Source organism: Ambystoma mexicanum, chromosome 1p (assembly GCF_040938575.1).
Source record: "Ambystoma mexicanum isolate Mex_15411 chromosome 1p, UKY_AmexF1_1, whole genome shotgun sequence".
In the NCBI taxonomy this organism is placed as follows: domain Eukaryota; kingdom Metazoa; phylum Chordata; class Amphibia; order Caudata; family Ambystomatidae; genus Ambystoma; species Ambystoma mexicanum.
Window position 1 is genome coordinate 739,859,036 of NC_090921.1, and position 16,644 is coordinate 739,875,679.

At 43.6% G+C, this 16,644-nt stretch overlaps 1 protein-coding gene across 1 annotated transcript in view; it reads right to left on the reverse strand.

The window, feature by feature from the left end:
• Window positions 1–3,382: 3,382 nt before the first annotated feature.
• LOC138580049 (methanethiol oxidase-like) overlaps window positions 3,383–16,644 on the reverse strand; it is a 293,543-nt gene continuing 280,281 nt past the window's right edge. Inside the window, exon 12 of the mRNA XM_069650285.1 lies at window positions 3,383–3,743. Coding sequence (XP_069506386.1) covers window positions 3,581–3,743 — 163 coding nt within the window. The 3' untranslated portion in view covers window positions 3,383–3,580. The remainder of the gene's footprint in view (window positions 3,744–16,644) is intronic.

Consider the following 16,644-nt stretch of genomic DNA (forward strand, 5'->3'; position numbering starts at 1 on the left):
TAGAAGCCTAACCTGAACTGACAGAACCTTTAATGATTCAAATGAAGTACTGAATTGATAACCTCGTGCTGTTTGAGCAACTTAACAGTTTGCATGCAAACAGAATACATCATGTGTATTGTGGGTCTTGTTTGGAAAGTATGATGTACATCCAGGTTGCTGGGTGTTTTAGCAGAGCCGGAAATGGAAGTTCTTTGCTGTGGGACCCCACCAGTGATGGGGAAGGGAGTGGGTTGGGAGGATTGTTCCAACCCCCCCCCAATAAACATTTGCCTCTCAAGATTAATCACGAGCACCTGGAAAATAATACAACAAAAGAGCGTTTTCATTGGGCAAAGTATAAACGATGCATCTTTTAAAACTAAAAAGCCGTATTTAAATATTTCCTAAACAATGCAATCAGAGGTGGATTTAACATTTGGACAAGGGACAAATGCCCATGGCCCCTCCCCCTGCTCTGCTTCTCTCCCCTCAAACACAAACAGCCAGGGCTGCATAGGCCCTCCCAGTGAGGTCATATCTTTTTAATGTGTCTCAGAGGCAGATTATTTACAACAAGAAGTGATTAGAGTTGCAAAAAGGTAACTGGCAGTGACCATTGCTGTAACTCTTTTTTCTTTAAATTATATAAGGTGCAATTGTTGGGTGATTAGAAATTAAGGGCAAGCAGAACAAACTGTGTTAAACAATGACCTGGTCATGCATTTCATTTCACTTTGTCTCTCATGACATTTTTTGTAGGTTCTCGTTATTTTCTATGCTGGAGCTTGTATGCTTCTATTCGGGATGAGGAAAATAAAGGTACAATCATAGGGAGTCCTTTTCCAAGTCAAGGGGAGTGGAAAAAGTGGTGCTAAAAGTATTAATCATCACTTTTTATGCACTGCAGGATTTTGTAAGATTTGGTAGGCTAAGTTGGAGACCAGATCAGACTTAACATGTTTGCCTGTTCTTACATGTGCCCTTGCCAAATCCGATTGGATTGCATGTATTTTTATGTTGGTAGAACACCAATGGATTCCTATGGAATCCACCTGACTTTTACACGCTGGTAAAAGCAGACAAATTAGAAAAGAAACCATTATGGTGGCTCCCACAATCATTAATTGTGAGAGGGATTTACACTTTTCCAGTCACATAGTGAAAAAGTGAAGAACAAAGGCTATATTTGCTTTACCAGTACTTGGTGGAAACAATTCAAATTGCATGACGGGGCCCTTATGAAAAATACTACAAACACAAGTGGTCCCCTCTGTGCAATTTAGGATAAAAAACCAATTGACACCTTTACTTTTTTTCATCAACACATTCCCTCAAAGTCAAGTTGGTTTATCATGTGACTTTTAAAGTGATTGTATATAATTGAGTATTATTTTAGGTATTCAAATCCAAACTTCAACATATATTTTAACTATCTTGAGCTTGTAAGATGCATGGTCAAGTATCTACATTTTAAGCTAGTCTCAAATTCTGGCTTTACCATTTAACCAAAGTGTGTGATCCCGGGCAAATCATTTAATCACACTGTCCCTTAGCTGCAAAAATGAGGTTTCTCTAGAAGTGATTTAGTTAACAGTATAAGCTATTCCAAAAATGCCTCACTCATGGTTAAATAGATGGGCACAGCATGTTTCAGGACCTGCCAAGAACACACACACCTTTCTTCAGGCCACATTATTGAACAAACACATCAAACAAAAAGCCATCATCAACAATTGCATTACCAGTATATAAACAGTATGTGCCAGACAATGATGTACAGGGACATCGCAGGGGATCCAAGGTCCCCTCCTCCCTGCCAAACCCCACTGTGAGTGATACCAGGAAGCCGGAAATCCCTCAACCTGCACTGTCTGCATCCTGATCCCACTCCCTCCCACCTTTGCTCTCTCTCCTGCATGCTAGCGCTCCCTTATGCACTCAACTCAATTAAAATGCTCTGCAAAAATGCAACAAAAAATAAAATGTGCTTCGAAACGTCATTTTGTAAGAAACATAATGTCCTATTCCTTGCTTCAGTATTCTGGAGGGGGGCCTGTCTTTTACAACAACATGGCCGTCCACAAGCACCTCCTGTGGGGCCTTCTGGGAGAAGCCACATTGTTCAGGGTGGCATTGATGAGCGAACACCATCTGAGATGCAACAAAGACTGGTGGCCTTGCGGCTCAGATCTCACAGAGGAGGAGGAAGTATCACCCTTGATTCTACCCAACCAGGCCAAGAAAGTCATGGTGTGGGTTTTTGGGGTAGTTGGGATTGGTGGTAAATGGAATGGTGGTCAGGGGACCTGGCCTCATGGACGCTGACTGGGGGGTGAAAGGTGAAGGAGAAGTGGAAATAATAGAAACGGGAGGAGCAGATGTCAAGGAAAGATAGGTAGACTGATGTTGCAACACTATTTTCCTTGTTTCTCTTTTGATCTTTACAGTTTTTTACAGAGCGGTGCGGATGTATTGTCTGGATCTGGTAAGGCATTTTTTGCTGGATCACAGATCTGGCAAATCTGGATTAATGGCAGCACTTTGTTTAGGGTACTCATACCCCCAATGTAAATTGGGCCCCCCTGATCACAAACCTAGCCTACCCAGATGAAAGTTCCTGGAGCTGGGCCTGCTCTTCTCCCACTTTGCTTTGCACACATTACACCCCCCCCCCTCACGCCCTCTTGTTCTTTCTCAATCATCTCTGCATCTTTATTGCCTCCTCCCGGGTGAAATATCTGGCAAGGAAAGCACACTTATCAGTCCAGGCTCCTGTCTGGCTCCAAGCCCCCTGGAAATCGAGAACCAAACAAGAGCCAGACATTTGGCTTCAGTCAGACTCAAGCTTTCATTGGCCTGCCTACCTCTACCATCAGCCTCACCTTGCTTCGTCACTCTATGGCGAAGTCCAAGATAAAGCAATGGCGTGAGGGGCAAGCAGCTGCTGATTATCAGGATACCAGTTTATTGGCTTCTGCACAGCAGAACAAAGAAAGGCGGCCAGTGGTGCGCTGAAACCCTAAATAACCGACTTTGTCAGTCAAGGGCCCTCTCCCATCCCCTAATCCATGTAGCCCCATTTCACTTGGGGGCAATCACAGTTTATGCAGAGTGTATGTAGAACCCTCAAGATGTCCGATGTCATTTGCATAGTAGTCAACTCATTTTGCATTCGGGTACATTTAGTCCTGCGCTTATAACAGGAAAAGCAAAACTATGAGCCTCTGAATGAAAAAAAGGAGCAGTGCATGCCGTGCATGACTCCGCTTTGTGCATACGTCTGCCATTGGTTTGATTCGACCACACTTTAAAACACAAACCTGATCAAGATATCGTTCTCAAGCCAGACCATGAGACAGAATGGGGTAAACCAAAGCACTTATTGAAGTAACCACACGTCGCCATGCATAAACAGGTTTATTGGATTGTTTTTATGCGATTGTTTCATTTATTGCATCACGCTTTAGAAAATCACTAACAAATCAGGGAATGGTAATAAAAAGCGAGTTACAATTGGACAAGATCAGCCTCCCGCCCATCACTACAGATCAGCCTCCTGCTGCTCCACTGCCGACCAGCCTCCCCTTTCCCAAGGCCCCTACATCCAGATCTCTGAGGTGCTGTCCCCTCCAGCTAAGCGGATTTCATGGGCGAGGGCAGCCCCACCTGGCTCCTTCCCAAAATTAATAAGAAAGTCCTGGTTGATGGTCAAGCCTCCCTTCTCAGTGTCTGCGTCGATCTGAACCATCGCCGCCCCTTCCCTGAAAACAAGAGTTGAACATGGTTTGAAAATGTACATTTTGTCAGTAGGTTCTTTTGCTTCCAGAACACATTTTGGAAAAAAAGTGCTTAAACTATTGCACCAGTCTATGACAACACATATTGCACGCGCAAATAGGATTGACAAAGCCAACAGCAGGGGAGGTAATTGAATGTATAGTAAATGCAGTGGATTTTCATCCTCGCTTGGCTGGCAAATTTCGAATAATTTCCCTAAAATTTCCACTCTGCAAAATCAGATTATACTAAATACATTTTTTACGAATTAGATGCAATTCTTCCCAAAAAATAAATAAAATGAACATCGAATTTATGGTAGATAAAATACATTGAAACAAACATTTATCGATTACCCCATATCATAATGACTCCCTCCCGAGGTCTGTAAGCCGATTGGCACATAGTGGTGGTAGCAATACACGTTTTGTAGTGGTGGTGAAACAAAAAAAGCTGAATTGTGAGTAAAGTAAATCGACAAACTAGGTTAGTAAAAAATGTGGTTTCCTTCTGTAGTATTTAAATAGGAAGGTTGTTTTCATTTTGTAGGCAATTTAATTGCAAACTTGATATAACTGGAACATGTTTAATATGATCATTCATTAGGCGTCCTGTAAAAGTAAACGGTTTCTGTATAAGAAAGTGAAAGCATTTTCCCATATTAGTACCCAGCAAAGGGGCGGGGGGTGTGGTGGCCTTCCAGCCAATGAGGAGGCTCGAAACGCAGGCGTTAGCAGTTACTAGACGATAATCCCGCCACCCTAAGCCTACTCAGGGCTGGCGGCCACCATCTCCCCTCGTTGGGGAAATCAGGTAAGTGTTCCCCTGCCCACTCTCCTTACCCCTCCCCAGATTTCCCTTTCCCCCAACCCCTTCGCTCCACTTACCTCTTTTTTGGCTCCTCATCGGAAGTGGACACGCTGGAAACACTTCTGTTTCCAGCATGTCCACCCCGATCCGCGACATGCCACCCTGGAAAGGAGAAGGAACTATGTAGAAGGGACTATGTAGTCCCTTCTCCTTTCCATGACGGCCATTTTTTTTATAAACATTTTTTTCTATTTTTTGAATGGCCACCATGGAAAGGGAGGAGGGACTATGTTCTCCCGTCCTTGATGGCCTTTTTTTTATAATTCTTTGTTGCGAAATGCACAACCAAGAAAATTGCTTTTAGTACCCCAGTCCATCGGGCCGGGGTACTAATAGCAATAATCCTCTCACCGGGGGGCATTACTGAGTCAGGTAATGCACCAGGGCTTTCGTTAAGGCTCTCGCTTCTCTCAGGCCTGTAACTATGACGGCTAAGAGATTATTGTTTAAGTATAGGTTTCGCTTTGGTGTGTTAAATAGGTCACTGCAGCAAAAGAAGGTACTGTTAAACAAGGAAGTGTCTTATTGAAAGAAATATTGTTTGGAAAGTGCATTGTTTCCCTATCTGCTTTTGAAGACAGAATATGCAGAATACAGCCAATACCAGTAGTTATTGACTGCATTCTAAACATTCTAATTGGCAGAGAGGAGATCAATAACAATGCCCATGTGCTAATGATCTCCAACGGCCCCTCATAACATGCAACTTTAAAAAAAGTGTGGATCAAGAAACATTTGATGGTTCCAACGCCACCATCGCAGGCAATAAAGGTTTCTCTGTTGGAAGGACAAAGGTAGTGCCGCTGAGAGTGTACAGAGTGCAACATGCAGGTGAGTGTTGTATCGGTTATTAGTCTTTTCAAAGCCTGCAAGCTAAGCAATACACTTTTCTAGAGCAAACACAAATGGCGTACCAAAGGAGAACACATCCGTTTTGGGCACAAAAAATAAGGAGGAAGGCACCTCAAAGAAATTATTCCAAATCTACAAACGATTGATCCCCTGGTACAAACTCTGATCTAACATTTCATAACTCAATGCAAAATAGATGTATTTATTGTTTGCTTTTTAGGTGGTTATACAGCAAGTCGATAACGTTTCGAAGCGCCCACGGGGCAACAGGGAGGGGGGCATGGGGATGAGACTCATTACAATATATAAAAATATTAAATACAGTGAGGGTGGGGAAACAAACCTACTATGCCTTGTGAGTGTTCAGAACGTGCAAGTGCAGGCAGGAGGGGGAATGCGATAGGTGCTGGAGTGCTCGTGTGTGAGCAACCAGCGAAGTGCAATTTATGGTAAGTGCGAGCCTCCAGGGTGGAGGGTGTGCCGAGGCAAGTGCTGAGAACAGACAGAAGCTGGGGTGATTCAGTGTGGGAGGTCAGGGCCCCGAGGATGCATATGGGCCCTGGACACCAAACAAGCAACTGTGAAATTAGCACAGGAGAGAAAGGGGGAAGAAGGAGGTAAAGAGGAAAGTCTTGAGGAGCTTCCGGAATTTACGGAAGTTCTGCTCAAGACGAAGAGGGCGGGGGAGGCTGTTCCAGAGGATAGAGCCAGCTGATGAAAGTGATCAACCTCCTGCCCTCTGTTTAGCGAAACTCTTTACACACAAAGAGTTGGTGGCAGAGGTTTAGAGGGGGAATATTTAGTAAGAGAGAGTTGCAGATAGTGTGGTACAAACAAAGATCTGCATCAAAGTCATGCTGTGGCAGATATGTTGTACATAGTTCCTACACTGTTTTTTCCTTTGCATTCTGGCAGTGGTAGTCCTTGAGAAAATCAAAACTACAAGTAACAGAACGCAAAGGAAAACAAGGAAAGGCACATCCAATAGTTTTGGCATTTGACATTTATAGGGACACATTTATGTTTGCCCCATAAAGAAAAGGCCCTGCTCAAAGAACATGAAAGCTGAAGGGCAGGTCATCAAGTGAAAAAGATTACATTTGATGGCACAACAAAGAATTCTGATGATACATTGACAAACATATCAGTGCTGAACGTTGTTCTATATCTGCTCATTTCTGCTAGGTCCTCCACTATCACTCCAGCATAAAATGACCAAGAGTTTGGACAAAACCAGTGTCACACAAGTAAACACCATTGCCCCCAGTTGGCCAATAAGACGAAAAGTAGAACTAAACATACCAGCACAATCGAGCACACTAAGTAAGAGGCAATAGTAACACAAATAGGCATTTTGAATAGCAGTTCCGATAATGTTGAATGGCTAAAGAGACGTGAGAGCATAAACACCAACACCATTTCCCTACCACTATAATTACCCCCGCCGGCACCAACCAGTCGTCAATACAAGGAAAAAGCCCTGACTGAGTTCGGTTTGTGTACATAGATACTGTTAAACAAGGAAGTGTCTTATTGAAAGAAATATTGTTTGGAAAGTGCATTGTTTCCCTGTCTGCTTTTGAGTGGGTGCCATTCCGCCCGCCAGGCAGGCAGGCGGAAAGGCACCCGCTCGCTGAACTCAGAGTATGCCGGTCCAGTAACATAGTCTTCGCTGGCATGAATACAGTCAATTAAAGGGAACCAAATGTCTATGAATTTTATAATAAATATGTTAATTTGTCCATCACAATTCATACCACACTTTATGCCAAACTATGCACAATGGAGGAGGGAGTGGACAACTTACTTCAATCAATGGACTATGGAAATGTGTGCAAAATGTAATTTGTAGATTTGTTCTTAAGAGTTCACAATAGCTAACAATCGTCTTCGTCTGTTGCCCCTAGAAGGATAGCGAGCGAATCCCATGGTAAACACATTTTCGTTATTCTTTTAATTAGAGACATGATCAATCTCCTTCCAAAATCTTTGTATCCAGAAACAGAACAATCAAATATGTGCTAGGGACCCAGGAGCATCAGTTTCACCAGTACCGACAAGTAGTCGGATAAACCCTGTGAAATCGCGTTGGAGCGAAGTACAAACAAAGAAAATGTTTTTGCAATTGAATCCAATAAGATGACTTTGCTGCCCTCTCCCAATTGTGAGACCATGTAGTTTCTGGCATCAAGATTACATTTCCTCCACCCGTTTGGACATGCTGGGCAGTAGATCACTATTGCTATGGGAATTGAGCACATTATAGAGGCAGACCAGGAGGGAAATGGGGTCAATACTCTGGACCGGTGTCTGGTCTTTCCATCTAAAACTTATTAATCGAATAACCTTCCATCGAAAAAATTATTCATTGAATTGCCTTTCCATTGAAAAGCATATTCATTGAATAATTTTCAATGGTTAATTTTGATGGATAATTAGGGTTAGGGGTAAGGTTAGATTAGGAACAAGGGTTAGATTAGGGTTTGGGTTAGGGGTTAGGGTGGGGCTAGGGTTAGATTTAAGGTTAGGTAAAGGGTTAGGTTAAGGGTTAGATTAGAGTTAGGTTTAGTGTTGGGGCTAGCGTTAGATTTAGGATTAGATTAAGGGTTAGATTAGGGTTGGTGTTGGGTTAGGGTGGGGAGGTGCGTGGGGTTGGGGGGCAACCCCCCAAATATACAATAAACTTTTAAACGTTACAAGGAGATGGCCAGTTCCAAAATTTCAGCACTGGACAGCTCCATGTAACGTTTCAACAAAACGCATTTCCATTTAAACGTGTCCATTTATATATTCAATGGACTGGTTTCAATGGAAATGCACCTTTACATGTAAAAGATAGCATTTTGATGCAATGGCATTCGATGGATTTCCATTGATGGATTTGCATTTCAATGCGTTTGCACCGATGGAAAGACCATAAACCCTCCTAACCACGCTTTCCTGTCTTTCTTTCTTAACATATCTCTATGAAAAATACATGTCACAGGCATAAACATATTGATGAACCCCAATATAGACCGTTTCTATTATTAACCAAAGATAAACATGGCGTTTCTCTCTGGCAAATAAGTGATGGGTAATAAACGGGCGGCAGGGGCAGGAACAACGTTGTGGAAAGCAAGATTAATTAGCATTCTGTATTTGACAAGCTTATAAAATCTCGTCCATTCAATTGCGTGCAGCAGTTACATCTTAACATATCTTGCTGAGAGTGGCATTCGTCATAATTTTCTGAGGTCTTTCTCTCTGACCTGTGTTTATAGGTATTGATGCCTAGATTAGGCCGTCATTTCCAGCGATGGGCGTTACTATCTAAATCCACGGATCACTACTGTGTAAAATGAAGCATATACAGTGTCCTTTGGTTAGATGGTAGGGATATGTTGAGTGCAACTTCTTTAATGTTATCAGTTGGCCCTATCCTGGACTCTGGTTTCACATGGTCCCTTAGTTTTCTCACCACAGCTCCCAATGTTCTTTTTGCAGGCATATCTTTGGAAGGGTGTATCCACATATCAGGAAACAAAGCATCAGACAAGTGTGATGGTCCCATTTGCCACATATTCCTTGATAAGTGTTCTTTGTGCACAGAATCCGATTCGTCTCTTTGGTTCCTCTTATTTTATGAGTGCTGCAGCATATGTAGCAGGGTGCCGCTCCTATCTGGGCTTGGCTCTATCACTGTTCGTGTTAATCCATCTGGAGTAGAACATTTGAGCCAGTTCATTTTTGGGAGCGTGAACGGCTAGGGTTTACCAAGAATTCCCAGTAGTCAAATAGACAAGGCATTTCCCTTTCGGTCATCAAAACCAGCACGTTTGATCGTTGATACTAGGGGTTACCGATTTCTAGTGGCAGCCTTGGGGTAAGGGAGGGAAAAGTCCACAGTAGAGTGCAGGGCAGCCCTTAGTGAGCTCTACTGAAAAAAATGTAAAACCCCCAAACTCATAGGAGAGTTGGTGTGCTCTCTAGGCCATATGTGATAACTTCGATTCTGTTTCTGACATCTTTCTATGTCAAGGTCGATCAATGCATTTAGGAGGTCTATGCCGGAGGACAGAAAGTTACTAGGTTCTTTATGGAGATGGACCCACAGGTATTTATAATTTATTTTCCTTATTTCAATGGGAACTGACCGGGCTCTTGTTCACCATCAGGGAGATAATCATCCTACTCGATACTGAGCACCAGAAGGAACCAAAAGAGTATATTTGATCTAGTAAGTGAGTGAGCTTTTCTTCCAGTTAGGAGTGCAAGCAGTACAAGCAGCATGCATGTCCTCTGTGAAAAGCAGCATTTTGCTTTCAGCATTTCCCACATGATCCCAGTCTATGTTTCTAGAGGTTCTAATGGAAATGGCTGGTGGCTTCAGGGCTATGGTGAAAAGAATCTGGGACAGAGAGCAACCCTTCTTAGAACCTCTTTCCAGTTTGATGGGGCCATAAGAAGGCTGTACATGTTTTCCCAAGTTGAAGATCACTCAAGTTAAATCTCTCTACGACTTTAAACATGCAATCCCATTGCACGCAGTCAAGGCTTACAAGAAGGTTTGGACGCAGTGGACGCTCGGTATGATGCATTATGTCAAATACGTGCCTATTGTTAGAGCTTCCTTTGTGCCGTCTCACAGCCCCTCGGAGTTGAACCAATAACCTTTCCTATGAATCTGCATAGTCTCAAATCTGTGTACGAATTTTCATGCGCAGATTGATTAGCGAAATTGGTCCAATTGCTGCAGCTAACGGGTGCTTGCATGGTTTGCGAAAGACTCACTTTTCCGATTTCCCTTGCATTACCCAGAAATGTAGGAGTTTATAAAAGAATCTATCGACCCAAAAGCAAATGCTTTCCATGATGACATAAATTCAAGGGGCGTACCCTCTTGGTAGAACTGCCCTAACGTTGTCAACACTGACAATCAACATTGAAGAAAGACCTGGCCCTTTAACACAGGAGAATAGGGTTAGCAAAGACAGTCGAGGAGAAATGCAAGTTGTAATTTTATGTTGCAAAATAGCTTTTCCTGCAACACATTAGTGAGGCTGTTGGAGGGAAGGATTGCCATGGGACTGAAACATGATCTTGCCACAATCCAGATTAAACATGGACCCTTCTTTCTCTCTGAATCCACAGTTTAATCAGCAGGTGCTGGTCGCCACCCCAATGTAGTTTGTAATTGTGCTGCAAATGAATATGTGTAGATGACTGGATCCAAAATGCCCACCCAGTCTTGTTTGCTGTAGAAATTATGCGAAATTCGGAGCGGCGCACTCTTCCAGATACATAAGTCAATTTCACCCTGTATGTGACACAAAGTGGCTTTAATTATCTTGATCAACAGGGTCTGTACAACAAATAAAACGAGAGCATAAAATGAATTCTTAAGCTTGAAGAGTTAATGGTGTTTCAAGCTGGGACTCTCGTGATAAGAATTGATAAACATGACAAACAATTTTGGAATAATGCATTTAAACAATAGGTCAGCTGTGGGAACAATACTAGCCATCAACCCTTTTTCCACAGGTAGCTATTTTAGTCCTGCTACTTCAAGAATGGAATTTCTTACAGAACGATGTGGCATAATGCTAGGTATAAATTTACTATAAAGTACTGCTTTCTTCATTTTTGGGAAATTTGAGTTCACAGTTAATATTAAAATGAAACCTTCAAGAAATTATAACGTTGATTTTGTTATGTGAATCTTAATGGAATTAACTTCTTTCAGAATCCCAGTCTTTTTCATTCCAAATGAATGGAAGAGACTGTTGTAACTGTCTGGAATGATTTCAATTTGATATCTGTCGCAGGTATGATGGATTTCAAGTAGCTTATGAAAATCCCATCCCTCAAGAGAGTGATTTTGTGATGATAGAAGGCCTTGAGGCCCAAAATACGATCTCAACTGCTTGAAGAGGGATCTATAGCTGAAGTGAATATCAAAGGGGAAAGAAGGCAACCTTGTTTCTTCCGTATCACACTTAGTGGACGGGTAACCATTCACCCCACATGCTGCAGACGAATGCTTAAAGTTGGACAATTTGTACTAGCCATTACAGAGCCAAATGTGTTTTATATAATGCCAATTGAGATGATCAAACACATTCTCGCCGTCCAAAGTGAAAAGCCATTGCAAAGGTTTAAAGAGTTTACCAGTAAAGTTCACTATATCCACAACCAGTCTATTTTTGTTATAGGTTTGCCTATGTGGTAAAAAAAAAAACCTTTTCTCATTAGAGAAGTTAAGGCATCAGTGGGTTTAGATGAGCGGCTATGATTTATTTATTTGGATTTATAAAGCGCCCAGCGGCCCGGAGACCTCATGGCACTGTTACAGGATATTCACTTGGTGCATGCTATACAGGTTATACAGGGTATTCACTTGGTGCAGGTTATACATTGTTACAGAAGCAGATATAGACAGTAGATGACATTGTAGAGAGGTGTTACAGGTTACAAAGGAAGAGTGCTAAGCGAACGTGCATGACATTAGGCAGTCTAGTTGAACAACTTTGTTTTTAGAGCTTTTCTGAAGGTTGCCAGGGATTCTTCCTTTCTTAGACTGAGTGGAAGTGAGTTCCAGGCTTTGGGGGCTAGTCCCTCAAAGCTAGAGCCGCCTGCTTTAGCTCTGTTGAATGCAGGGACAGAGAGTTGCTGTGAGTATTGGTCACGTTTCGGTCTGTGGGCTGGTGATTGGTGTATTCTTTCCGCTAGGTATTCTGGGGCAGACTGGGTGATGCATCTGTGTGTGATTGTGAGAGCTTTGAATGTTATACGTTCTTTGACCGGGAGCCAGTGGGCATCTTTCCTTGCCTGGAAGATGTGCTCTCTCCTGGGTATGCTTAGTGCAGCTCTGAGGGCTCTGTTTTGAGCGATTTGTAATCTGTTGATATTATTATTGGAAGTGCCTAGAAGTAGAATGTTGCAGTTGTCGAGTTTTGCACCAGTTGTGGCTCTTGCGATGTTGAGGCAATTTTTTTGAGATAGGTATGGTCTCACAGCGTTTATGATTTTTGATGTAAGTGCTGCCGCTGATGAGATGGCGCTGACTTGCCTGTCCATTGATAGGATGGAGTCCAGATAGTTTTGACTGTGTCTGAAGTTTTAATGATGGTGTCCTCGATGCTGAAGGAACTATAGTTGTCGCCTAGTTTTTTTAAGGCTTCTTTGGGGCCTAATAGCAATATTTTGTTTTTTTCCCCTTCTAGGCATAGACCATTTGCCGCCATCCAAGCCTGGATATGTGCATATGTGTCTTGGCGTGTCTTAAGATCTTGCTCATAGTTACCTGTTAGGGGTAGGAGAATTTGGGTGTCCTCGGCATAGTTTGTAAAGGCTATGCTGAAGTATTCTGAGTCACTGAATAAGGGGAGAGTGAAGAGGTTGTAGAGGGTGGGGGAGTTGCATGAGCCTTGTGGGACTCCGCAACTGATGGGTGATGACAGGGCGGATGCCTGGTCTGAGAACACTCTCATTGCTCGACCGTCCAGGAAGGAGGTGATCCAGGCGGTGGCTTCTTGGGAGAAGTATGCTGTGTCGGCGAGGTGTTTGCACAGGATCTTATGGTCAACCAAGTCAAAGGCCGCCGAGAGGTCTAGGAGTAGGAGGAGTGAGGTCTTGTCTTTGTCCATGGCTTCAGTAGTTGGTTCTTAAGGTCGAGTAGGGCTGACTCTGTGCCATGGCGCGGTCGGAAACCTGAATGCCTTTTTCCAAGAATGTTGTGTGTTTCCAAGTTTAGTTTGCATCTTAAAGAGTGCAATGTGGCGGTAAGCACACACTATTGTGTCTTTGTCAGGCTTTAAGAGAAAGGGCAAGTTACCTTCTGTCATTGACAGGGCCCAAACCTGTTTCTAAGGAGCTATTGAGCCTTAACAGGCGAGGGAGCACACCAGATATCACATCAACAGGGGGAGCTCTGAAGAAGCTCACCTACCCAGACGACACATGACTGAAATCTCCTACTTTTAACTATTTCTAGAACTGGCAGTGGAAGCATGAAGCCTGCAACTTACACTGCCAGCTACAGAGTCCCATCAAATTCTTTAGATCTCTGTACCGTCAAGCGAGACGTAGGGGCCGAGCTCAGCTCCTAGCCAGGGCGGATCAGAGAAATGGCTGAAAGTGGGTAGGGACAGGAAAGTGAAGAGTCCGACCTGGAAACCTGTTAATCAGTAGGTGTATTTTGGGTGTCTGGTGTTATTTGCTGGGCTGTGTTATCTTTAGCTCATAGAGCTTGTTAGAGGGCAGTGTTGGGCGATAATTCTGGGCTGTGTTGGGTTACAGGGGAAATGGGGAAGCTTTTGAAGGAGAGTTCAGGTTCCCTCCAAATCGGATTCCCATACCATATATCTTGTGGTTGAAGCTAAGAATTTGTTTGACAAATGTTTATTGGTTGTTTTTGGGGAAGGGGGTTGCAGGATTTAATTTACAAATGGTTACTGTGGGGATGACTATGTGTATTCGTATTGCATATGGGGGCGTTTGGCGTGGGGAGCCCTTGGTATGCCAGGCTGGGCTGATTGGGTGTCATGTCAGGGGATGAGTCGGAAGTAGAGGGGGAGGATTGTGTCCAGGTGGGAATGTGGAATGTTCACGTGTTGATATTGAGTGAAATGACTCTGTCCATGGTATTCCTTCAGGAAACTCACTTTCTCTTGCAGGATGAAAAGCAGCTGCGACCAAAGCATTCCAGAGACTATTATTTGCCTCTGGTGGGGAGAACAAATAGGGAGTAGCAATTCTGCTGGGTGAACAGGTCCCAATGACCAGGGTTAAGATTTTGTGGGACCCCCCAGGGGAGCTATGTATGTATCAAAGGCATTATCTTTGAGCACCTGTTCACTCTAATATCTCTAAATGTGGGACGGGATAGCTTTTTGGAAGGCTTACTATCTCAAACATTGGCCTTCGCTGAGGGTGAGATTGTGATAGGAGGAGGGTGGGGTAACTTTAATCCGGTGCCTAACCATCTGCTGGATAAATATTTACCGGCATCTAGATTGGATTTAAATGTGCAATTTCCTTTGTGCCGCTGCTTCTGGAACTAGGGTTGGTGTAGGCATGGAGGCTGTTTCATAGGAAGGGCAGAGATTTCTCCTTCCATTCACATGTTCATGGGGCTTCTCCAGATTAAATTTATTGCTGATCCCTAGTGCTCTATATTGTTGTGTGAGGGGATTGGAAATAGGTACCAGGACGCTCTCAGGTCATCCACCTGTGTCACTCACTGTGGCAATTGAAGGCAGACCGTAGCCGACTAGACACCTTTGGAGGCTGTATGACCTAGTGTTGAGAGATCAGGTGCTGTGTAAAGACATTGGTTATATTATAAAATAATTACTTTTGGGAGAATAGTGACTCAGGCCCCTCACCAGAAATCATTTGGGATGCAATGAAGGCAGTGCTGCGGGGGGGAATTACTTAGCAAGGCTGGAGCCTATAATAGAGAGCGACAGTTGGTCCAGAAAACACTAGAGGAGGAAGCAAAGTCAGACGGACAGGATCATAAAATGGGGGGATAACACGTTTTGCTGCATAAACTGAGAATAGTGCGTAAGAAATTGAAAGAACAACTAGCAGATAGGACAGCACAAGCAATGTTAAAACCAAACAATACTATTATGCCAATGGAAATAGGGCTAATCGCTTTCTGGTGGCTAAATTCTCCCGAGGGTCATAGATATTGATCAGACTGGGTTCATCAGAGGGCGCAGTACCCATGATAATGTGAGGCGTATTCTGATTTTACTTGAGGTGGGGCAGACGATGGGGGTAGAAATCGGGATAGTGACATTGGATGCTCACAAGGCATTTGACAGAGTGAACTGGGGGTATATCTGGCGCACCCGGGAAGCATTTGGTTTTAGCCCTAGTTTCATCACATTGGTCTTGGTCAATTACCACGAACAATCAACCTCCCTTAGGGTCAATGGGAGATACTGTCCTAACCTGACCATAATCAGGGGGGCCAAACAAGGTTGCCCATTGTCCCCCTGGTGTTGGCATTAACAATGGAGCCGCTTGCATGACTCAATAGAAATAATGCAGCAATTTCAGGGATAAAGGTGGGCAGAGTACAAACTTTCCCTTTATGCAGACAACCTTCTGCTGTCTTTGCGGAACTCTTGTGCCTCCCTGATGGCAGTGTTGGGGAAGCTAGCAGACTTTAGGCAAGTCAGGTCTCAGGCTTTAATGTCAATTATAATAAGTCGCATGGGTTGGACGTCTTGGTGCAACCTCCGGATAGGGCTCTTTTGAGTACACTTGCTCAGATAAAATGGAACCAGATAGCCATCCCATATTTGGGAATGCAGATTCCATGTAGACTTTTTTGACAAATTTCCCGCCGTTGTTTAGGGAGCTGTCAGAAGAATTAGTAAGCTGGGTTGGACAGGAAGTGTCCTTGTTTGGCAAAATTGCTGCGATTAAAGTTAACATGGTCCTAAGGCTGCTTTATTATTGCCTAGCATTACCTGTTAAAATCTAAGATTCAGAGCTGCAGGCACTTCAGGGAAAGAGTCTCAGAATTATATGTGGAAATAAACAGGCATAGAACTCCAGGAGAGTATTGTTGAGGTCATTGAAGGTAGGGGGCTAGGGTTACCTGATGTCTTTAGCTACAATTTGGCTACTCAGATTTCGCATGTGTTGACCTGGAGCGATACTGACTCAATGCCCAATTGGAAATTGATTGAGCAGGCCTACTCGTCAGTGGTGCAGGCTCGGCTGCATGGGGGGGCGCTTCGCAGATGGGGAACAGTACAAGGAATAGGTCCTCTTGCACCCATTTGGAATAATCCAGATTTTCATCCACTGTGTGAATAGGGGAGGGTTGAGGCTTTGACCAACGGGATGGAGCGGTTATAGCAGCTATGTAGAGATGGGCGACCACTAACTTTTAAGGAGTTTAAGGAGGTTTTTGTTGTACCTAAAACTAAGCGTTTTCGCCATGCCCAATTACGTCACTGGTCTTCTCACCCTCCCACGAAACGTGGAGCTACCAGGCAATTGAACCCGCTTGAATTATCTATTCAGGAGGGATATCCAAGGGCAAAATCTCTCAACTGTCCAAGTTACTGGACACAGGGGAGCCAATAATGCGTCTCCCTTACATGCGTAAATGGGAAGAAGATTTGGGGCTTGAGGATGAGGCATGGCTGCGTATAT